Source organism: Chiloscyllium plagiosum, unplaced genomic scaffold (assembly GCF_037043375.1).
Source record: "Chiloscyllium plagiosum isolate Xiang-an unplaced genomic scaffold, Cpla_swu_hap1 HiC_scaffold_22, whole genome shotgun sequence".
Classification (NCBI taxonomy): Eukaryota; Metazoa; Chordata; class Chondrichthyes; order Orectolobiformes; family Hemiscylliidae; genus Chiloscyllium; species Chiloscyllium plagiosum.
In genome coordinates, this window is record NW_028270160.1 from 14,147,900 (window position 1) to 14,172,216 (window position 24,317).

The 24,317-nt window shown below is 52.5% G+C and overlaps 2 protein-coding genes across 3 annotated transcripts in view; both read left to right on the forward strand.

The window, feature by feature from the left end:
• Nucleotides 1-13,910, forward strand: part of LOC122561410 (phosphoglycerate mutase 1-like) — a 33,625-nt gene extending 19,715 nt beyond the window's left edge. Inside the window, exons 2-3 of the mRNA XM_087998767.1 lie at nucleotides 7,780-7,960; nucleotides 12,580-13,910. Of these exons, the coding sequence (XP_087854893.1) occupies nucleotides 7,780-7,960; nucleotides 12,580-12,749 (351 nt within the window). The 3' untranslated portion in view covers nucleotides 12,750-13,910. The remainder of the gene's footprint in view (nucleotides 1-7,779; nucleotides 7,961-12,579) is intronic.
• Nucleotides 13,911-15,079: 1,169 nt separating this feature from the next.
• The window catches only part of hps1 (HPS1 biogenesis of lysosomal organelles complex 3 subunit 1), a 38,288-nt gene continuing 29,050 nt past the window's right edge, over nucleotides 15,080-24,317 (forward strand). Inside the window, exons 1-3 of one of the 2 annotated variants that reach the window (XM_087998772.1) lie at nucleotides 15,080-15,780; nucleotides 20,002-20,139; nucleotides 21,913-22,055. In XM_087998772.1, the coding sequence (XP_087854898.1) occupies nucleotides 15,664-15,780; nucleotides 20,002-20,139; nucleotides 21,913-22,055 (398 nt within the window). In that variant the 5' untranslated portion in view covers nucleotides 15,080-15,663. The remainder of the gene's footprint in view (nucleotides 15,781-20,001; nucleotides 20,140-21,912; nucleotides 22,056-24,317) is intronic. The other variant, XM_087998773.1, reaches the window with a different exon arrangement.

The following is a 24,317-nucleotide window of genomic DNA, read 5'->3' on the forward strand; positions in this document are numbered from 1 at the left end:
CCCTTTCACCCCTCACCCACTCTTTGCCCACCCCTCACCCCTTCTTCCCCCACCCCTCACCCCCTCTCCCCCCACCCCTCACCCCCTCTCCCCCCACCCCTCACCCCCTCTCCACCCACCCCTCACCCCCTCTCCACCCACCCCTCACCCCCTCTTCCCCCACCCCTCACCCCCTCTTCCCCCACCCCTCACCCCCTCTTCCCCCACCCCTCACCCACTCTTCCCCCACCCCTCACCCCCTCTTCCCCCACCCCTCACCCCCTCTTCCCCCACCCCTCACCCCCTCTTCCCCCACCCCTCACCCCCTCTTCCCCCACCCAGCCCACCCCTCACCCCCTCTTCCCCCACCCAGCCCACCCCTCACCCCCTCTTCCCCCACCCAGCCCACCCCTCACCCCCTCTTCCCCCACCCAGCCCACCCCTCACCCCCTCTTCCCCCACCCAGCCCACCCCTCACCCCCTCTTCCCCCACCCAGCCCACCCCTCACCCCCTCTTCCCCCACCCAGCCCACCCCTCACCCCCTCTTCCCCCACCCAGCCCACCCCTCACCCCCTCTTCCCCCACCCAGCCCACCCCTCACCCCCTCTTCCCCCACCCAGCCCACCCCTCACCCCCTCTTCCCCCACCCAGCCCACCCCTCACCCCCTCTTCCCCCACCCAGCCCACCCCTCACCCCCTCTTCCCCCACCCAGCCCACCCCTCACCCCCTCTTCCCCCACCCCGCCCACCCCTCACCCCCTCTTCCCCCACCCCGCCCACCCCTCACCCCCTCTTCTTCCACCCCGCCCACCCCTCACCCCCTCTTCTTCCACCCCGCCCACCCTCTCACCCCCTCTTCCCCCACCCCGCCCACCCCCTCACCCCCTGTTCGCCCACCCCTCCCACCCCTCACCCCCTCTTCGCCCACCCCTCCCACCCCTCACCCCCTCTTCGCCCACCCCTCCCACCCCTCACCCCCTCTTCCCCCACCCCGCCCACCCCTCACCCCCTCTTCCCCCACCCCGCCCACCCCTCACCCCCTCTTCCCCCACCCCGCCCACCCCTCACCCCATCTTCCCCCACCCCGCCCACCCCTCACCCCCTCTTCCCCCACCCCGCCCACCCCTCACCCCCTCTTCCCCCACCCCGCCCACCCCTCACCCCCTCTTCCCCCACCCCGCCCACCCCTCACCCCCTCTTCCCCCACCCCGCCCACCCCTCACCCCCTCTTCCCCCACCCCGCCCACCCCTCACCCCCTCTTCTTCCACCCCGCCCTCCCCTCACCCCCTCTTCTTCCACCCCGCCCACCCTCTCACCCCCTCTTCCCCCACCCCGCCCACCCCCTCACCCCCTGTTCGCCCACCCCTCCCACCCCTCACCCCCTCTTCGCCCACCCCTCCCACCCCTCACCCCCTCTTCGCCCACCCCTCCCACCCCTCACCCCCTCTTCGCCCACCGCTCCCACCCCTCACCCCCTCTGCGCCCACCGCTCCCACCCCTCACCCCCTCTGCGCCCACCGCTCCCACCCCTCACTCCCTCTTCGCCCACCCCTTTCACCCCTCACCCACTCTTTGCCCACCCCTCACCCCTTCTTCCCCCACCCCTCACCCCCTCTCCCCCCACCCCTCACCCCCTCTCCACCCACCCCTCACCCCCTCTCCACCCACCCCTCACCCCCTCTTCCCCCACCCCTCACCCCCTCTTCCCCCACCCCTCACCCACTCTTCCCCCACCCCTCACCCCCTCTTCCCCCACCCCTCACCCCCTCTTCCCCCACCCCTCACCCCCTCTTCCCCCACCCCTCACCCCCTCTTCCCTCATCCCTCACCCCCTCTTCCCTCACCCCTCACCCCCTCTTCCCCACCCCGCCTACACCTCACCCCCTCTTCCCCACCCCTCACCCCCTATCCCCCACCCCTCACCCCTTCTCGCCCACCCCTCACCCCCTCATCCCCCACCCCGCCCACCCCTCACCACCTCTTCCCCCACCCCGCCCACCCCTCACCCCCTCTTCCCCCACCCCGCTCACCCCCTCTTCCCCCACCCTGCCCACCCCTCACCCCCTCTTCCCCCACCCTGCCCACCCCTCACCCCCTCTTCCCCCACCCTGCCCACCCCTCACCCCCTCTTCCCCCACCCTGCCCACCCCTCACCCCCTCTTCCCCCACCCTGCCCACCCCTCACCCCCTCTTCCCCCACCCTGCCCACCCCTCACCCCCTCTTCCCCCACCCTGCCCACCCCTCACCCCCTCTTCCCCCACCCTGACCACCCCTCACCCCCTCTTCCCCCACCCTGACCACCCCTCACCCCCTCTTCCCCCACCCTGACCACCCCTCACCCCCTCTTCCCCCACCCTGACCACCCCTCACCCCCTCTTCCCCCACCCCGACCACCCCTCACCCCCTCTTCCCCCACCCCGACCACCCCTCACCCCCTCTTCCCCCACCCCGACCACCCCTCACCCCCTCTTCCCCCACCCCGACCACCCCTCACCCCCTCTTCCCCCACCCCGACCACCCCTCACCCCCTCTTCCCCCACCCCGCCCACCCCTCACCCCCTCTTCCCCCACCCCGCCCACCCCTCACCCCCTCTTCCCCCACCCCGCCCACCCCTCACCCCCTCTTCCCCCACCCCGCCCACCCCTCACCCCCTCTTCCCCCACCCCGCCCACCCCTCACCCCCTCTTCCCCCACCCCGCCCACCCCTCACCCCCTCTTCCCCCACCCCGCCCACCCCTCACCCCCTCTTCCCCCACCCCGACCACCCCTCACCCCCTCTTCCCCCACCCCGCCCACCCCTCACCCCCTCTTCCCCCACCCCGCCCACCCCTCACCCCCTCTTCCCCCACCCCGCCCACCCCTCACCCCCTCTTCCCCCACCCCGCCCACCCCTCACCCCCTCTTCCCCCACCCCGCCCACCCCTCACCCCCTCTTCCCCCACCCCGCCCACCCCTCACCCCCTCTTCCCCCACCCCGCCCACCCCTCACCCCCTCTTCCCCCACTCCCCTGTTCGCCCACCCCTCACCCCCTCTTCCCCCACCCCCTCATCCCCCACCCCGCCCACCCCTCACCCCCTCTTCCCCCACCCGACCCACCCCTGACCCCCTCTTCCCCCACCCCGCCCACCCCTCACACCCTCTTCCCCCACCCCGCCCACCCCTCACCCCCTCTTCCCCCACCCCGCCCACCCCTCACCCCCTCTTCCCCCACCCCGCCCACCCCTCACCCCCTCTTCCCCCACCCCGCCCACCCCTCACCCCCTCTTCCCCCACCCCGCCCACCCCTCACCCCCTCTTCCCCCACCCCGCCCACCCCTCACCCCCTCTTCCCCCACCCCGCCCACCCCTCACCCCCTCTTCCCCCACCCCGCCCACCCCTCACCCCCTCTTCCACCCCGCCCACCCTCTCACCCCCTCTTCCCCCACCCCGCCCACCCTCTCACCCCCTCTTCCCCCACCCCGCCCACCCCCTCACCCCCTCTTCGCCCACCCCTCCAACCCCTCACCGCCTCTTCGTCCACCCCTCCCACCCCTCACCCCCTCTTCGCCCACCCCTCACCCCCTCTTCGCCCACCCCTCACCCCCTCTTCGCCCACCCCTCTCACCCCTCACCCCCTCTTCGCCCACCGCTCCCACCCCTCACCCCCTCTTCGCCCACACCTCCCACCCCTCACCCCCTCTGCTCCCACCCCTCACCCCCTCTTCGCCCACCGCTCCCACCCCTCACCCCCTCTTTGCCCACCGCTCCCACCCCTCACCCCCTCTTCGCCCACCCCTCCCACCCCTCACCCACTCTTCGCCCACCCCTTTCAACCCTCACCCCCTCTTTGCCTACCCCTAACACCCTCTTCGGCCACCACTCCCACCCCTCACCCCCTCTTCCCCCACCCCTCACCCCCTCTTCCCCCACCCCTCACCCCCTCTTCCCCCACCCCTCACCCCCTCTTCCCCACCCCTCACCCCCTCTTCCCCCACCCCTCACCCCCTCTCCCCCCACCCCTCACCCCCTCTCCCCCCACCCCTCACCCCCTCTCCCCCCACCCCTCACCCCCTCTCCCCCCACCCCTCACCCCCTCTCCCCCCACCCCTCACCCCCTCTCCCCCCACCCCTCACCCCCTCTCCCCCCACCCCTCACCCCCTCTCCCCCCACCCCTCACCCCCTCTCCCCCCACCCCTCACCCCCTCTCCCCCCACCCCTCACCCCCTCTTCCCTCACCCCTCACCCCCTCTTCCCTCATCCCTCACCCCCTCTTCCCTCACCCCTCACCCCCTCTTCCCCACCCCGCCTACCCCTCACCCCCTCTTCCCCACCCCGCCTACCCCTCACCCACTCTCACCCCTCACCCCGCCCACCCCTCACCCCCTATCCCCCACCCCTCACCCCCTCTCGCCCACCCCTCACCCCCTCTTCCCCCACCCCGCCCACCCCTCACTCCCTCTCACACCTCACTCCCTCTCACACCTCACTCCCTCTCACACCTCACTCCCTCTCACCCCTCACTCCCTCTCACCCCTCACTCCCTCTCACCCCTCACCCCCGCCCATCCCTCACCCCGCCCATCCCTCACCCTGCCCAACCCTCCCCCCCCCCCTTTCACCCCCACCCCGCCCACCCCTCACCCCCTCTTCCCCCACCCCGCCCACCCCTCACCCCCTCTTCCCCCACCCCACCCACCCCTCACCCCCTCTTCCCCCACCCCGCCCACCCCTCACCCCCTCTTCCCCCACCCCGGCCACCACTCACCCCCTCTTCCCCCACCCCGTCCACCCCTCACCCCCTCTTCCCCCACCCCGCCCACCCCTCACCCCCTCTTCCCCCACCCCGCCCACCCCTCACCCCCTCTTCCCCCACCCCGCCCACCCCTCACCCCCTCTTCCCCCACCCCGCCCACCCCTCACCCCCTCTTCCCCCACCCCGCCCACCCCTCACCCCCTCTTCCCCCACTCCCCTGTTCGCCCACCCCTCACCCCCTCTTCCCCCACCCCCTCATCCCCCACCCCGCCCACCCCTCACCCCCTCTTCCCCCACCCGACCCACCCCTGACCCCCTCTTCCCCCACCCCGCCCACCCCTCACACCCTCTTCCCCCACCCCGCCCACCCCTCACCCCCTCTTCCCCCACCCCGCCCACCCCTCACCCCCTCTTCCCCCACCCCGCCCACCCCTCACCCCCTCTTCCCCCACCCCGCCCACCCCTCACCCCCTCTTCCCCCACCCCGCCCACCCCTCACCCCCTCTTCCCCCACCCCGCCCACCCCTCACCCCCTCTTCCCCCACCCCGCCCACCCCTCACCCCCTCTTCCCCCACCCCGCCCACCCCTCACCCCCTCTTCCACCCCGCCCACCCTCTCACCCCCTCTTCCCCCACCCCGCCCACCCTCTCACCCCCTCTTCCCCCACCCCGCCCACCCCCTCACCCCCTCTTCGCCCACCCCTCCAACCCCTCACCGCCTCTTCGTCCACCCCTCCCACCCCTCACCCCCTCTTCGCCCACCCCTCACCCCCTCTTCGCCCACCCCTCACCCCCTCTTCGCCCACCCCTCTCACCCCTCACCCCCTCTTCGCCCACCGCTCCCACCCCTCACCCCCTCTTCGCCCACACCTCCCACCCCTCACCCCCTCTGCTCCCACCCCTCACCCCCTCTTCGCCCACCGCTCCCACCCCTCACCCCCTCTTTGCCCACCGCTCCCACCCCTCACCCCCCTCTTCGCCCACCCCTCCCACCCCTCACCCACTCTTCGCCCACCCCTTTCAACCCTCACCCCCTCTTTGCCTACCCCTAACACCCTCTTCGGCCACCACTCCCACCCCTCACCCCCTCTTCCCCCACCCCTCACCCCCTCTTCCCCCACCCCTCACCCCCTCTTCCCCCACCCCTCACCCCCTCTTCCCCCACCCCTCACCCCCTCTTCCCCCACCCCTCACCCCCTCTCCCCCCACCCCTCACCCCCTCTCCCCCCACCCCTCACCCCCTCTCCCCCCACCCCTCACCCCCTCTCCCCCCACCCCTCACCCCCTCTCCCCCCACCCCTCACCCCCTCTCCCCCCACCCCTCACCCCCTCTCCCCCCACCCCTCACCCCCTCTCCCCCCACCCCTCACCCCCTCTCCCCCCACCCCTCACCCCCTCTTCCCTCACCCCTCACCCCCTCTTCCCTCATCCCTCACCCCCTCTTCCCTCACCCCTCACCCCCTCTTCCCCACCCCGCCTACCCCTCACCCCCTCTTCCCCACCCCGCCTACCCCTCACCCACTCTCACCCCTCACCCCGCCCACCCCTCACCCCCTATCCCCCACCCCTCACCCCCTCTCGCCCACCCCTCACCCCCTCTTCCCCCACCCCGCCCACCCCTCACTCCCTCTCACACCTCACTCCCTCTCACACCTCACTCCCTCTCACCCCTCACTCCCTCTCACCCCTCACTCCCTCTCACCCCTCACCCCCGCCCATCCCTCACCCCGCCCATCCCTCACCCTGCCCAACCCTCCCCCCCCCCTTTCACCCCCACCCCGCCCACCCCTCACCCCCTCTTCCCCCACCCCGCCCACCCCTCACCCCCTCTTCCCCCACCCCACCCACCCCTCACCCCCTCTTCCCCCACCCCGCCCACCCCTCACCCCCTCTTCCCCCACCCCGGCCACCACTCACCCCCTCTTCCCCCACCCCGTCCACCCCTCACCCCCTCTTCCGCACACCCCTCATCCCCTCTTCCCCCACCCCGCCCACCCCTCACCCCCTCTTTCCCCACCCCGCCCACCCCTCACCCCCTCTTTCCCCACCCCGCCCTCGCCCACCCCCCTCTTCCTCCATCCCTCACACCCCTCACCCCCTCTCACCCCTCACCCAGCCCACCCCTCATCCTCTCACCCCTCACCCCCTCTCCCCCACCCCGCCCACACCTCACCCCCCTCACCCCTCACCCCCTCTCCCCCACCCTGCCCACCCCTCACCCCTCCCACCCCTCACCCCTCCCACCCCTCACCCCTCCCACCCCTCCCACCCCTCCCACCCCTCACCCCTCCCACCCCTCACCCCTCCCACCCCTCACCCCTCACCCCTCCCACCCCTCACCCCTCACCCCTCCCCCCTCCCACCCCTCACCCCTCACCCCTCCCCCTTCACCCCTCACCCCTCCCCCTTCACCCCTCCCCCTTCACCCCTCACCCTCCCACCCCTCACGCTCCACCCCGCCCACCCCTCACCCTCCCACCCCACCCACTCCTCACCCTCCCACCCCTCACCCCCCCACCCCTCACCCCCCTCACCCTCCCACCCCTCACCCCCCCACCCCACCCACCCCTCACCCCCCCACCCCGCCCACCCCTCACCCCCCACCCTGCCCACCCCTCACCCCCCACCCTGCCCACCCCTCACCCCCCACCCTGCCCACCCCTCACCCCCCCACCCTGCCCACCCCTCACCCCCACCCTGCCCACCCCTCACCCCCACCCTGCCCACCCCTCACCCCCACCCTGCCCACCCCTCACCCCCACCCCTCACGCCCACCCCTCACCCCGCCCACCCCTCACCCCGCCCACCCCTCACCCTCCCACCCCTCACCCTCCCACCCCTCACCCCCCCACCCCCTCTCCATCTCCCCCCTCTCCATCTCCCCCCCTCTCCATCTCCTCCCCCCTCTCCATCTCCCCCATGCCACGACCTCTACCCTCTTCACTCCACGCCTCAACACCCACCCTGCCCCCTTTCTCACCCCCACCTTGTCCTTTCTGTCACTTCCATGCCCCCACTTCGCAAATAGCTCACTCATACTGAAGGTGTATTTGTTTTCCCAGGACCGTCGGTATGCTGCTCTGTCTGAGACTGATCTTCCCTCTTGTGAGAGTTTGAAGGATACGATTGCCCGTGCCCTGCCGTTCTGGGATGAGGAGATTGTGCCGCAGATTAAAGCTGGGAAACGGGTCCTGATTGCAGCTCATGGTAACAGCCTGAGGGGGATTGTCAAACATCTGGAAGGTAAATCTGAATCCGGTGTTGTAATTCTAGTTTCCTGCATTTTTCAATGAACAGTCCTGGGCACAGTCACAGCTGTGCCCCTCCACTCCTGTTTGAACCTGCACTGAGATTCCAACTCTGTGCTGTTAACATTTCCTGAGACCATCTGTTTCTATCCGCAAGGCGGGTAATGGCCTAATGATATTATTGACTAGACTGTTAATCCAGAAATAAAGGGAGAAAGTCAGGTCTGCACATGCTGAAGGGCTTATGTAGGAAACATCGACTCACTGCTTCTCAATGCTGCCTTACCCACTGTGCTTTTCCAGCGCCACGTATTTTTGACTATAAACCCACATAATGACCTGGGTACGAATCCTGCCCCAGCAGATGGTGGAATTTGAATTCAATTTTTTTAAAAATCTGGAATTAAGAGTCTAATGGTGACCATGAAGCCATTGTTAAGTCGGGCTCACTGATGCCCTTTAGGAAGGAAATCGCCATCCTTACCTGGTCTGACCTACATGCGACTCCAGTCCCACAGCATTGTGGTCGACTCGAAACGATTAAGGATGGAGACACCCACATCCCCTGAATGAATAAAACAACTCGCATTGCTTGCCTCTGCTCCTTTCCCAGCTCATTTGCTGCTGAACCCTTTATCCAAGTCTTTATCACAAGCCCATTGTATCTGTACTGGCTCTCTGCATGAGCATTATGGCTACGTGCTGTTCTTTTGCTTTTGCCCCACTACTCAGCACATTTCCAGTGGTCTCTTAAAGGCTTCAATTGAACCAGCTGCCACCACACTCCCAAGCAGTGTACCCCTGACATGAACCACTTGCTGTGTGAACAAGACTTTTTTCCCTATCGCATTTGTTATATTTGCACATCTCTAGTTTTGCCTATTCTGTTGAATGTCCTCCCATCTTCCACCCTCTGAAACTCAGTTGTCCAGGGAGAGGCTGAACAGGCTGGGGCTGTTTTCCCTGGAACGTCGGAGGCTGAGGGGTGACCTTATAGAGGTTTACAAAATCATGAGAGACATGGATAGGGTGAATAGTCAAAGTATTTTCCCCGGGGTGGGGGGGGGGGTGCTCCAAGACTCGAGGGCATAGGTCGAGTGTGAGAGGGGAAAGATTTAAAAGGGACCTAAGGGGCACCTTTTTCACACCGTGGATGGTGCATGTATGGAATGAGCTGCCAGAGGAAGTGGTGGAGGCTGGTACAAATACAGCATTTAAAAGGCAGCTGGATGGGTATATGAATACGAAGGGTTTAGAGGGATATGGGCCAAATGCTGGCAAATGGGACTAGATTAGATTAGGATATCTGGTCAGCATGGATGAGTTGGATTGAAGGGTCTGTTTCCATGTTGTACATCTCTGTGACTCTTCAGGGGAGGTGATGGTCTAGTGGTATTATCGCTGGACTGTTAATCCAGAGAACCAGGTCATGTTCTGGAGACTTGGGTTTGAATCCTGCCAGGGCAGATGGTGGAATTGAATTCAATAAATATCTGGAATTAAGAATCTAATGATGACCATGAATCCATTGATGATTGTCAGGAAAAACCCATCTGGTTCATTAATGTCCTTTAGGGAAGGAAACTGCCATCTTTAGCTGGTCTGGCATACTTGTGACTCCAGACCCACAGCAATGTGATTGATTAGTTGATTCTGAGCAATTAGGGAGTGTGCAGTAAATACTTGCCTGGCCAGTGATGCCCTCATCCTGTGAATGAATAGAAAAAAACTGACTCCCTATCTCTGAATCTCTAGCCTTACATCCCTCCCAGATGTCTGTGCTCCTCTCATTATGACCTCTTGGGCAATCCTGATATTAATCCTGCAATCCTGGTGAATCTTGCTCCAAGCTTTGGAATGTCCTCCCAAAACATTTCCCTTCCTTTATTAAGACATTAGTCTACATCTTAAAAGTCTAGCTTTTGGCCTCCTGTTGTTAAGTCTTCACATTGTTGTCTGACAATGGTCCTGGTCCTGCATGGGACTTTGGGATGTTCTACGAGCAGTAAATCATTGCAAGACTGGAAATTACAACAAATGCCTGAGACACCATGGCCATAACTTGAAAATTCAGAGGTAAGATGCACTGGTTTTATTAGTCATTCTGGCCTAAATCAGTATAAAAGCTTTGAGGAATGTAAACGTAAATTAGTTCCAGGCAAATTGAGTTTCCCTGGTCGGTTGTGATAATTTAAAAAATATCATGCTCTAAGCCAGTCCCAGCCCCTGGTTGAAATTCATTATCATGGTGAGTTTGCAAATCTTCAAACAGGCCCTAAAAGTTAATCCAAGTTGGACTGTTGGGGCTTCTCAAGTACTTGCAGTATTTGATTTTATTTTACTGTCTAATTCACTGCCACTTCTCTTCCAGGAGTGCCCACCGGGAAGAAATTCAGCACTTGTCTCTGGGCTTTCCATTTGAATCTTTCAGCCTGTCTGCCTTCAGTGCTTTCTGTTTCCCTCCTAGTGTTTCCCAAATGATGCAAGACCTGCACTTTATTTTTATTTAAGAATAAATCTTTCTGTGCGCAGTAGGAACGTAATAGGCAATGTCTTAACAACTTTATAATTTCATCTTTTTAACTTGCTGGAAATCTGACCTTTATATTGTAACATCATGAAGTAATGATGTTTTGTTGGTATAGTTGTGATCTCTAATTTGGCCAGTTCACTAATTGAGACTGAGACTTTGCATGTGGACCGGAAGTTGAGGAGGTCTTGACTTTAACTTATAAGTGATAACTTCAATTTAAAACTTGAATTTCTAAATATTTTTACACTTAATTCACCTTGGTTGAATTTCCAGTTGCAAATATTGCTAAAAACTAGGTTTAATGTTATATCAGTTAAACCAGGTTTTGGTGTGTGTGTGTGTGTGTGTGTGCAGGAAATGTTATGGTGGCCATTAGAAGGTCAGGCTACATGTTTGAAGAGAGATCTTTCATCAGGACAGATGCATGCATGAGTTGCTGGTTGCTGTCAGCATTTTTTTGTTTTATTTTAGATTTTGAGCATCTGCAATATTTTTCCTTTTTGGCATCCACTTGCCAGTAATGTTGTAGTTTAGTGTGGACTGTCAGTAATGCAGAGAAACAATCCACATTCATCTGTTATTTCATACAGATTGAGTAATGTAGGCAGATATCATCAATTTTTTTTAAAAATAAAACGCATTTTCCCAGGGAAGTGAGATTGACACAAAAACAGAAATTGCTGGAGAAGCTGAACAGGTCTGGCAGCATCTGTGCAGCGAAAGCAGAGTCACTATTTCGAGTTCAGTGACCGTTCTTCAGAACTGATGGTAGTTGGGAAAAGCGGTACTTATGCTGAAAATGGGGTTTGTAAATGGTGCTAATGGGAGGGGAGGTTGGGGAAGGAGTGAGGGACAATAGACAATAGGTACAAGATTAGATTAGATTTCCTACAGTGTGGAAACAGGCCCTTTGGCCCAACAAGTCTATACCGACCCTCCGAAGAGTAGCCCACTTCCCTCTGACTAATGCACCTAACACTATGGGTAATTTAGCATGGCCAATCCACCTGACCTGCACATCTTTGGATTGTGGGAGGAAACTGGAGCACCCGGAGGAAACTCACACAGACATGGGGAGAATGTGCAATCTCCACACAGACAGTCACCCAAGGCAGGAATCGAACCCAGGTCCCTGGTTCTGAGAGGCTGCAGTGCTAACCACTGAGCCACCGTGCCGCCCAGGAGTAGGCCATTCGGTCCCTCGAGCCAGAGGATAGGTATAGATGGAGCCCAAGAAGAGAGAACAATAGTTAGTGAGACAAAGGGATGGATATTAAGGAGAAAGAAAAGTTGGTAATGGGGACTATAGGTGCAAATGGGTTGGCTGTCCTATAAGCAGCCCATGTCATGACAGGGCCTAGAGTTTGGGGGTGGATAAAAGAGATTGCAGGTGGTGTTCAGGCTCAATATTGAGTCCTGAAGGCTGCAGGTTCCCCAAGTGGAAAATGAGATGTTGTTCTTCGAGCTTGCGCTGAGAGTTGTTGGAGTACTGCAGCAAGCCCAAGACATAAGTGAGAGCAGTGAATGAATTATAGAGGGGAGAAAATAACGCTTCCCCTTTATAAACATTTGGTTAGACATCTGGAGGAATTGCAAAATGCTCTAGACACCATATCTCATAAAGGACAAATTCATCTTGGCCTTAAGAGAGCACCCTAGATTGACCAGAACTATCCTGGGACTGAAAGATTAATTAATAAGACAGGTTTCCTGTTACTAGACCTGTGTTCTTTCAAGTTTAGGAGATTAAGTACTGATCAAGTTGAGGTGGGTTTGAGATGTTTAAAGTTTAGGGTAAACAAGGAGAAACTGTTTATTTGAGCCGGGCCGTTCTGGGATAATGTCAGGAAACTCTAATCATGAAAAGTAGAGTAGAAATCTGAAACTCTTCCTCAAAACATTGTTGAGGCTGGAATCAAATGAAAACTTTGATAGATTTGTGTTGGATTAATATTGAATTACAGAACCATGATGGGCCAATGGGAGTTGAGGAACTTCTTATTTGAATGGCAGAATTGAATCGAGAGACCCCCTTCAGTTTCTACATGTCTAACGACCTGATTTTGTTCTTTGATTGGCAGGCATGTCTGAGGAAGCTATCATGGAACTGAACCTCCCAACGGGAATCCCCATCATGTATGAGCTCGACTTGAACCTGAAGCCAGTGAAACCCATGCAGTTCCTGGGAGATGAGGAGACAGTGAAGGCAGCAATGGCTGCTGTGGCTGCTCAGGGCAAAGCCAAGAAATGAACAGTGGCACTGAGGAAGGATGCAAACAAGTAGAAGAGCAGAAGAATTCCATGATATAATATCTTAAGGGAAAAACTGTATATGTATGCATTAGGTGAAACTGTGACAACACATACTCAGTTATCATTGGAGAGGATTTGTACTTCCTATCATGCTTATTGAACACACTTGCTTTGCACCTCCCCTTAACCAATTTTTCACTCTTTCCCACACCCCCTTTTCCTTATCCTCTCTTGCCTGTAGTGTTGTCGATTTTGGCTTCTAAGAGCTATTGTGCATTACGCAGTCTTCATTGTGAGTGTGAACTGTAGAGTATTATGTTGCTCCTCCGTGAAAAAATGTATTTCAGTTCATATCCGGGATTGCAGCTGATTTAATTGACATAGAGTCCTCTTTCGTACATTGGTCAGATTACAGAGCCATCATAGTTCTTAATTAACTCTCAGCTCAATCTCAAAAGTGATAGCATTGTGCCCTCCTCAGTCCAGTCCCCAATGTCCTTATCGGTAAAATACTTTCAGTGCCACTGAACAGACAATGGCACGGCGTTAAAGAATTCTATTCGTCAAACTGTCCCTGACCAGTATGATCAAGTGGAGTGAGTTCACCACATTAACACTCCGTGGGAATACCAACGAGTGAGTAAATGAATATCCTGGAAGAAGTTGGGCAAGTCACATACTTAAGGTAGAGTTGTCAGTTTTTAAATAGTGGATCATGAATTGGACAGATTTAGGTAAAGAATGAATGAATGAGGTGACAGACATTTTACTCAAAAGAGCACTGGTGCCTCACATGATGGGCTGAGTGGCCATCTCTATAATCACAACCAAAGACCAATTGCAAGCACCTCAATAAATTAATCCTTGAGCAAAACATGCAGCTGTTCAATTCAGCCTGTATCCTGAGTATTTTTGATTTGACAAAGAGCTAAGAATGGTGTTAGGTTGTGTTTCCAATACCTGAGAAGTGCTGTCCTCTGTCACTGTTACATTCTCCAGTCTTTTCACCACCCACCTCTTTGTGTCTGCTTTGCTGCTTGAGGGTGGTGCTGATTATTACAGTAAGGAGCTGACAAGATCCCACATGTGACCTGAAGGCCATTGTATGCCCATTTGTGCATTGCAAACCTTCCTGTGAATAAATGTAGCTTTGAGGACACTTGGTGTGTTCTGTTTATTTTATCGGATGATGTTTACTTTCTACTGTTTTGAAAATTTCCCCTGCCCCATCTTGTCCTTTTCCAGCCACAGGAGGTGGCGATGAGAAGAAATGGTTTGACTGTGATCTGGAACGTGCTCTCTGAAAGGAAGCAGATCCAACAGGAAATTGCAAAGGCAATTGCATAAATTCTTACAAAGGAAACGTTTGCAAGACTGTGGCAAAAGATGCAAAAGTGGGGTAATTGAAGAGCTGTTTTATTGAGGTGGAACAGCTATACAATGGGCTCAAATGGGTTCCCTGTACCATGAAAATTCACAATTGTGCTTATCTGCAGAAAGTAAATGCATGTGTTGGGTTGTAACTTTGTGAAGTGGCCATTCCCTAGTGTTTCACTTTAATGACTGTAGAGTGCTTTGGGATGCTACCAAGATTGGAAAAGGCACTACATAAAATAATGGCCTCACTTTTGTAAATTATTTGCATAGACAAAACCTTTTAAGCAACAATTTTATCAAGCCTGACCCAGATACTAAATGTTTTCATGTCCTTTCAGATTTTCTGAATCTAATTTTTTTTTGCCTCCCAACAATGTGAATATACTCCCGATCTGATCTCTGGGTTTGCTCTGTTGGGCTGAATGGCCTTTCCCGCTCCCTCACACTGGGGGCGAATTCAGACTCTCAGCACGTTCTTGAGACGCACTAACCGCAGTGAGCATGCGCTCAGGTGCTCACCAATCATTGGTGAATCCGGAGAAGTCTGGAGAACTGATTGGACAAGCCCGTCAACTCTTTCTGAGCTGATTGGCCGCGGTGGGATGTCTGCGCACCGCTAATTGGATGAGCCGGGGAGGTCAGGCGTAGCTGACTGGCTGAGGCGGGGGCGACCGGGCGCCGCGGATTGGCTGAGACGGGTAGGTCAGGCGTTGCTGATTGGAGGAGGCGGGACGTTCGGGCAATATCGATTGGAGGAGGCGGGAGCTTCAGACGTCACTGATTGGACGAGGCTGGAGCTTCAGGCGTCACTGATTGGAGGAGGCGGGAGCTTCAGGCATCACTGAATGGAGGAGGCGGGAGCTTCAGGAGTCACTGATTGGAGGAGACGGGAGCTTCAGGCGTCACTGATTGGAGGAGACGGGAGCCTCAGGCGTCACTGATTGGAGGAAGGAGGGATCCGGTGTCCGCGGGCCGAGCGGCTCGAGCGGAGTTAGTTTTTATCATCAGGTTCCGGAATCCAGTGGGTCACCATAGTCCAAACCCCTTGGGTCACGGGCAACTACAACCCCAGTGGGTCACTGTGATCCAGAATCCACTAGGTCACTTGGGGGCCCTGAATCCAGTGGATCACTGCAGTCTTAAATCCAGTGTTAAATTGTGATCCACAATTCAGTTGGTCACCATGGCCTGGAGGTGATCGGAATCCTGAAGATCAGTGGGTCATCACAGTCCTAAATCCTGAGGGTCAACGGTATCTTAAATCCAATGGGTCGTCAGGTACCTCTGTCCCAGTAGGTCATCTGGGTCCTGCGTCCCATTGGGTCATCTGGGTCCTGAGTTCCAGTGGGTCATTCGGGTCCTGAGTTCCAGTGGGTCATTCGGATCCTGAGTCCCAGTGAGTCATCTGGGTCCTGCGTCCCATTGGGTCATCCAGTTGGTGGTAGTCAGACTGGTCTGCTGCAATGGTCAATGGCAGGGTTTGGGGTTGACTTGTTCTTTTTGGATTGTACTGAGAGACACCAGGAGCTGTGACGATGAAGTGCCTCCTAATTGCCAGTGAGAGTGCCCAGGTCCTCTTTTACTGGACGGACCTGGAATTTGAAGTGAGCCTGAGGCAGCGATTCGAGAATTTGTTGGAGCAACACAGAGAGGTAAAATGAAGACTGTAAGGTATGCAGTCTATTGACTTGTGGTGGAATGTAGCTATACTGCACTGGATGCTGGGGGCTATTTTTCAAAGCAATGCATGTTGACAGTATGACCTATTAAATTGGGGCCCCATCTGTCCTCGAGCAAGATCCCAGTAAGCATCAGTATAATGCTGATGAGATAATCTGTTTCTGTGATGTTTATTAAAAGTTAAAAATTGCCCAGGACACTGGGCAGAACTTTGAAATTTTCCTCTGGAGTCTTTTGCAGCCACATGCACAGGTTATGTGCAATGTTTCCTCCTTTAAATTAATGATTACACTCCATTGTTTGTAAAATATTTTGCAATGTCTGTTGGTATTTTTTATTTATTCTTACATAGGAAGTGGGCTTTGCTGACAAGGCCTATTATTTGTTGCCCACCTTGAACAGTGCCCTTGATCAGCCACTTCAGGTAACAGTTAAGGTTTAACCACAATGGTGTGGGTCTGGAGTGACATGTAGGCCCGACCTGGTAAGATTTCCTTTCCTAAAGAACATTATAGTATATAGAATCTGCTGTAGACAGTCCGTATCTCAGAGCTATACAGGAGGGTGGGAATCACCACAGCTCTGTAAACCATGATCTTGGTTTCAGATTTGATGTTGTTGTCCTCAAACACCCTTTTCCTCAGGCAGCGGAAGGCTGCGCTCGCACACTAGAGATGGTGCTGGATCTTTTCTTCAATAGCTGCTTTGGCTGACAGGACACTCCCAAGTATTAGAGGTGGTCAACATTCTCTAAGGCCTCCACGTGGACCTTGAAGATCAGGGGTTTGCTTCACAATGCTGGGCCAGGTTGGTGGAGGACCTTCATCTTGCAGAGACCCATCCTCTCAAATGCCTCCATAAAGGTGCTGATGACGGTCTGGAGCACATCCTTTGAGATTGGACATTAGCAAATATCAACTAGAAGAAAGTGGGGACTGCAGATGCTGGAGACCAGAGTTGAAAAATGTGGTGCTGGAAAAATACAGCAGGCCAGGCAGCATCCGAGTAGCAGGGGAATCGACGTTTCGGGCATAAGCCCTTCTATAGCAAGCATCATCCAGGTACTGCAGCTCGATGACACTGGTTGGGGTGACTTTCGTTTTGGCTTGAAGGCTTGAACCATGCTGGTTCTGTATGTTAGCTGTACTCCAGCAGGGAGCTTGTGGTCGGTGAGGGGAAGCATTGCACTGGGGTAGATCAAGAACATAGTTGGAGTAATGATGCAGCCCTGCTAGACACCAGTTCGAATGGGAAATGGGTCAGTAGTTGAACGACTTCCATGTCATCGTGGAGCAGGTGGAGGATGGTGACAAACTTGGTGAAAGCGGAGAAGGATGCTCTGTAATGCTGACTGTGTCAAAGACCTTTGTCAGTTTGAAGAAGGCCAGGTATAGGGGTAGGTTCTTTTCACTGCTTTCACCAGCAACTGCCGTGCAGTGATCCCATTAATCCATTGGCAAGAAGGTCGCACCATCACTAATGTCCTTGATCAGGGTAATATCCCCAGCATCGAGGCACTGACCCCTGGATTTCTAGTCCAGTGACATTATCACCATATCTTCATAAAAGGTGTTACATCAATGAAAGATGTTTCTTCATCTGGTTGGATTGTATGTGTTGGGGAGCAAACTAAATATATTGTGGTTAAATCACAATGTGTCAGAGTCAAATAACTCAAAGCTCTGGTTGTGTCACAGCCATTCCTGCCAGCTAATACTAAATCTAATGGAAAGAAGTTACAATTTCAAACTGGTAACTCCAGATTAGTCAAACACCTGCTTGCTTGTGAGAACCAATCAGAGTGGAATTAGCCATGTTATGGTAAATCACTGGTGTTGAGATCTCTCTTTGAAACCATGAAGTATGGCTAAACCACAAGGAAGCTAAAGGTGCTGTTGATTGGGGAGAAGATGAAGTTGTTACATCACAATTTGCAGAGTGCACCACAAAGTGGACATCGCTCAGGAGTGAGAGATCCCATCATCGAGTTTGGCAACCATTTTGAAACACAAAGTGAATATTTTGGGAAGTTGACAAGCAGGTGATCTCTCCAGCATGAAAGAGAGTGTAAACTGCTGCCTCTCCGATGTCGAAGAGGTTTTGTTGTCATGGTTGAAGACAGCTTGAGCAGAGAATATGTCCACCACCAGTTCAATCCTGTAGGAAAGGGTGGTTTCCCCGGCAAAGGAACTGAGTCACATGGAGTTCACCTGCAGCAGTGGATGGCTGGACTGATTCAGGACAAGATACAGCACAGTCTTTCTTGAGTTTAAGTGGTGAGGCTGTGGCAGTTATGACAGCAATGACAGATGATTGGATGCAAAATCGTCTTACTTACCTCCCAAAAGAGTATGCACCAAGATGTCCCTTTTAATTTTAATACACCTTAAAGCAGACTGTCGGTAGATTTATTTTTAAAAATCACCGAGTTCAGAAATGTTGTTTTATGCCTCTGGAGCAGAATTAGGAACTCTGCCACTGCATCACAAGAGCCCTTGCACAGTCTACTACATATGCAATACATTCATCAACTAAAGAGGCTGATGCCCCTGAAGATTTTGATGAATGCCCATTCAGTGACTAACTTTAAGTTGCAAAGGCCACAGACCTCCAAAATATCACCCTGCAGCATGAAGACGTGGAAGACATGCTTGACTAGATTGATGCCATTTCGGACTGCATCATAGTGCAACGTGACTAAGTAGAAAAAGATGACTGAGTATTCTCAGAACTAACTTCCATGCTTTCAGTGCGTTTTGTTGTACAAAATATTGTAAACCCATTGTAACGTGATCATGTTGACATTTTTAGCATATTTTCTGCCGTACTGTGTTTTTATTTGCATGTTTTTAAAACATAAAGCTTATTAGTCGAAAAATCAGCTTACATAGGGATCTCCTCGATTATCTGAACGTTTCGCTTAGCATGAATTTCTGAGTGGGTTCTTTCAAATTGACTGTTTGTGATTTTACAGTAGCACTGTTTGGGTGACTGAATATGGCGGTTAGCCCTGACTATTGTCAAATGGCCTCTTTCTGGGAGTTTGTGTGTAGGAACTTAGGTTGAACTACTCCTTCTCATTCTTATCAACTGTGTCGACATCTAAGTGATGTATTAGAAGAATGGATGCTGGTGGAATTATATATACTGTGTTCAGAAATCACCACCTTGAAGCAAGAACATCCCAAGACTCTTCACAAGATCAAAATGCTGTTACTGTTTAGTGGGGAAACCATTCTATTATTTTACCTGGAATGTGAACATCCCAATTTATTGCCCATCCCAGTTTGAACTGCTGCTCTCTGTGTGGGGTAGTGCCAACCACAGAATTGTAAAGATGAGAGTTCAAGGATTTTGACCCAGTGACAGTGAAGGAATGGTAATATATTTCCAAGTCATCATGTTGTATGGCTTGGAGGGAAATTTGCACTGCACCTGCTGGCTCTTATGGATAGAAGAGAACGTGAGTTTAGAAGGTATTATCTTGGGAGTTTTGGCAAGTCTAACTTTGTAAGGTAACACAAAGTTACCAAGTTGAGCACAAATTAGTACATTAGATTAATACTAATGATATGCTGGGATCAAACAAGAGTTGGATCTTTTGCTAGCTAGTTTGGAGATTACTCTGTACAAAAGGTAGATTTTGTATGAAATTATCCAGGGACAGAGCTTACCTCTGTATTAGTTTTGATTGTCAAAGAAAGAAATTTTGTAGATTCCTTCCACAATTATTTTTATTCTGATGTTTCACTTCTCAAGAGATTCCATTACTTTGATTTGGATAAACAGTACAGTGTATACATTGTGATGCAGATGGTATTGTCGACTGGCAGGATGATTGGATCCCTTCTTGTCAGTCAAAGTTTGCATTTGTTTTCGATGCTATCTGAACGGGTAGATGCATCATTCATTTAGAGTCTTGGCTCAGAATTCCCTCAGCACGTCAGCCTTGGTTATGTCGGCTTTGAAACCACAGTCTTCTGACTCTTCACCTGGAGAGAAATGGAACAAAAATTTGAAATGAAACTGCAAAAATTATAATTTGGACACTAAGGTAATTGCAGAATATGGAGATGGGTTGAGAAAGTAGCACTTATTAAATGGTGGAGTAAGCCTAAGAGACCAAATGGCCTACTGCAATTCCTAGTTCTTTTGTTCTTATTATAAGGATGAATTGTTTCCTGTGTTTGCAGATGTCTCCAGCTTTTGAAGACAGCATAAACACACTATTTGCACCACTTCTCATTTCCTGCATTACCCTGAATGAAAAGATCTCAGACACATACACTTCTTTCGTTAGTGAGAATAACTACCTCTTTGTACTGCATCAGGTAAGATTTTGTGTTCAGTGTATTTATCCACAGTTTCAAGCTCTGATGGATTTTAAGAGGATGCTTTTTTTGTCTGTAATACTTGCATAAACTTGATAGATGAGCAATAACACAACTCTAGGTGATAGTGCAACAGATTTATTCAAGCTTTCAGAGCGCTGCACCTTTGTCAGGTGAGGGAATGGTGTTGTGTGACTTCTGACTTTGTCCATCCCAGTCCCAGCACCTCCACATCATGACCAATAACAGCCAATCAATGTAGTTGACTACTGTCTTTGTTGTCTAACTTAATTTCTCAAATTTTCCCAAGCATTCTTTCTAAACTCAGACTGTAAAGTAGAAAAGCAAATGGGTGATGTTTCAATCCCTTCATGAATCTCTTTTCAAACTATCTGCTTTTGAATGTCTGACAAGGACTCATTAGTAAGTGATTCTCTGCCCATTGCTGAACTTGATTTGATTTGATTTATTTTTGTCACATGTGCCGAGATACAGTGAAAAGTAGCGTTTTGCATGCTAACCAGACAAATCATACATTACTTAAGCACATCAGGATAATGAAACAGAGGGCTGAATGTAGAGTTACAAGGTGCAGAGAAAGATAAAGTTTAATATATGAGAGGTCCATTCATAAGTCTAATAACAGCAGGGAAGAAGCTATTCTTAAATCTGTTCATATATGTTTTCAAACTTTTCTATCTTCTACCCAATGGAAGAGGGTGAAAGAGAGTATAACTGGGGTGGGAGGAGTCTTTGATAATGTTAGCTGCTTTCCAAAGGCAGCAGGAAATGTAACCGGAGTCAATTGATGGAAGCCTGGTTTTTGTGATGGTCTGGACTGTGTTCACAACTCTTTGTAGTTGCCCTACCAAGCTGTGATGCATCCGGATAGAATGCTTTCTATGGTAACTCCATAAAAATTGGTAAGATCCATTGTGGACATGTTAAGTTTCTTTAGCCTTAACTCTCCAACCTCACTGGAGCTATGCTTGGGAGCTCAACACATGATGGGGAACTGGGTTATAGAAAGCAATGTTCCTTCACTTTCACTGCTTTGTAACTTGCTGTGAGGAAACACTTTGAAAAATTAGGGAAGCTTTACATAGCAGATTATTTGGAGAGGTGTGTAATCCTTGGAATTATTTACTATCCTATCCCTTTGTTGTCTGCAAGATTCTTTTCTTCACTCTATTCCAAATCACTTACTCTGGCAGCCTTTGATTCTCTTTCACACTGTACCCACCCCTACTGTAGGCTCTCTATAATATATTACTTTGGTCTACTTTACTCTTTGCCAATTCCCTACTCTGCTTTTACTCCCCTTACCAACACCCACTGTACTGTATCTTCCTCCTTATCTCCAAACCTTCATTTCCTTACCAACTGTTCCTTACCTTATCTCTTGCTCCCTTTACTCATAGCCCCCTTTACCTTATTCTGCATCTCATATCATTGTATTGTTCTTTGGTACTCTCCTTTGCTTTGCTTTCTGGTCTCCATTATCACATCCTTCTATGGTTTTCTTCAAATCACCCCATTTAACCTGAAGAATGCACTTGGCTGTGAGTCCTGATGAGCAATGCTTTAGGGCTGACCTCATGTTGATCAATTCACAGCATCCTGATGGTAACATTTCAAAGTTAGTGATTTCGCTATCAATAATTCAAGAGTGTTGCTTCAAGACGAATCAATTTTCATTTTTACAGATTGTAAGGGTATTTAAGGATGAGAAATCTTCACTAATCTGAATTTGCTTGTTTGTGATTTCTTCAGTTTGGGGAGTGCACGTATGTCGCGGTGAATGGAGATGGTTCAGAGAATGAAGATGATTTGAGACGGAAGATTTTTGTGTTGAAGAAGATTATTGATGTGTGCTTTGGTCTGGTGACTCTGGATAAAAGTATCCTCAAGAAAAAGTATGTAGTATTTCTTTGTTTTAAGTAGAATGTTGTAGCAATTTACTCTGCTCCTCTTCCAGAATTTTTCTCTAGTATGGTTAGGTTCCAGGTGTGGAGAGATTCAGTCGATGTTTTAATCATTGGACCTTTGAAGCTGGCAGTCCCTGTGATTTATGAACTTCCAACAAGGGTTGTTGGAGAGCCATCCTGATTAAAAGCATAGTTAGTTTTAGATTAGATTGGATTAGGTTCCCTACAGTGTGGAAACAGGCCTTTTGGCCCAACAAGCCCAACTCCGTAGAGTAACCCATCCAGACCCATTTCCTTCTGACTACTGCACCTAACACGATGAGCAATTTAGCATGGCCAATTCACCTGACCTGCACATCTTTGGACTGTGGGAGGAAACCGGAGCACCCAAACAAAACCCATGCAGGCACGGGGAGAATGTGCAAACTCCACACAGACAGTCGACCGAGGTTGGAATCGAACCTGGGACCCTGGTGCTGTGTGGCAGCAGTGCCAACCACTGAGCCACTGTGCCGCCCCTCTATGCCAAGTGCAGGAAGGTCAGAGGAACAGGAGTAAGCCATTTAGCTCCTCAAGCATAGCTGTTGAGGTCAAAACAAAACTTCCTCTCTACATTCAGCTAAATTTGCTTGGACTAATGCGTGAATTTGGAAATTTCTAGTCTGGGTGCTTGATTAATTGAACGCCTTGAATAGCTGTCTAGAGAAAACATTTCCATTTGTGGGTAGTCTAAATGTCTTAACTATAACATACAGAATTCAGGAGAATTATTTTTAACCTATAGAGTGTTGAGGATATCAAACTTGCTACCATGAGGACTAGTTGAGGTGAATGGAATGGATACTGCTATAGAGTTATGCAGCGTGAAAACAGATCCTTTGGTCCAACCAGTCCATAATGAAAATGATCTGACATGGGTGAATCACCACAAGTTATCATTAATTTGGTTACTCATTAAGAAATCTCACAGAAAATCAGATTTTGAAACAATAATTTCAGCTTTATTGCATTTAGCAACCAAAATAAGAACCCTCACGTAAGCAAATTAAGCCTCACACCTCAAATTGGCTATTACCGATTAATGATGGAATCTAACCAGGTATCCACCAAACGTGTTTGTCTCTAGAAATGTCTGGGATTCGAACTTTATGCAGTTCTTTGAAGTTCTGCTGCTGACTTGTTCTGGTGTTGGTTTCTTATACAGTTTTCTATCATTCAAGTTTGCAGTGTGACATTATTGATGATTCAATAGATTCTTGCATTGCCAATATTGATGATACCTTTGGAGACCTCAAGTCTGTAGCTTGCCTTCTTATCACAAGCAGCTCCTCTGTTCCTTGTTACATTTAGGGTTAGCTGTCTGTTTCAAACACAGCTTTTCCTACAATTAACCTCTTAAATTCTTCTGCAGGGCAGTCAGTTGTTCTTGTGGCAATAAAGCATCTAGTTTATCAAGCAGCTGTCAGAGCAATTGTTATCGCCTTTCTCCCAGGAGACAGATTGTTTATTTTGCTTCATCTCCTTTCCAGGAATGGCTAATTCACATGTTGCTTTCACTCCCTTTTATAACAGTTTCTTGTCTCTTTTATTTTGAGAAACAGTTTATTCCAGAAAATATTGTTGCTGAACCTTTCTGTTGTTTAACAGTTTATCTTTGTTTTAATCCATCCATGAATAGTTATTAAAGTTGTGAAGTTTACATTGTCACAATACATTTGGGGGAAGTTAGATAAGCACCGAGTCATAGAATCATACAGCACAGAAGCAAATCCTTCGGTCCAACCAGTCCATGTTGAATATAATCCCAAACTAAACTAGATCCACCTGTCTGCTCCTGACCCATATCCTTCCAAACCTTTTCTATCCATGCACTTATCCAAGTGTCTTTTAAATGTTGTAATTTGAAGGAGAAAGGAATAACAAATATATTTATAGAGTGAGTTGAAATAAAATGAGTTGAGACTTGTGCAGAGTGTTAGAACAGACATGGACCAGTTGGGCTGAATAGCCTGTATCTATATTGCAGACTTGCTGTAACTTGGAATGACTTTGTTATGTTCCCAAAGATTCTTGTGACAAAACGGATGACTCCCAACCACCCATCTATGATGCACTAGTTAGAAATAGTCTTTCTTTTTTCATTAGGTAACTGACTAATCAGATTTTTAAAAATTCAAGAGGAATAGCTAGAATTAGTAGACACAAGCAGAAAATTGCCAACCTTCTGCCTGATATTTGCATGTACAGGTA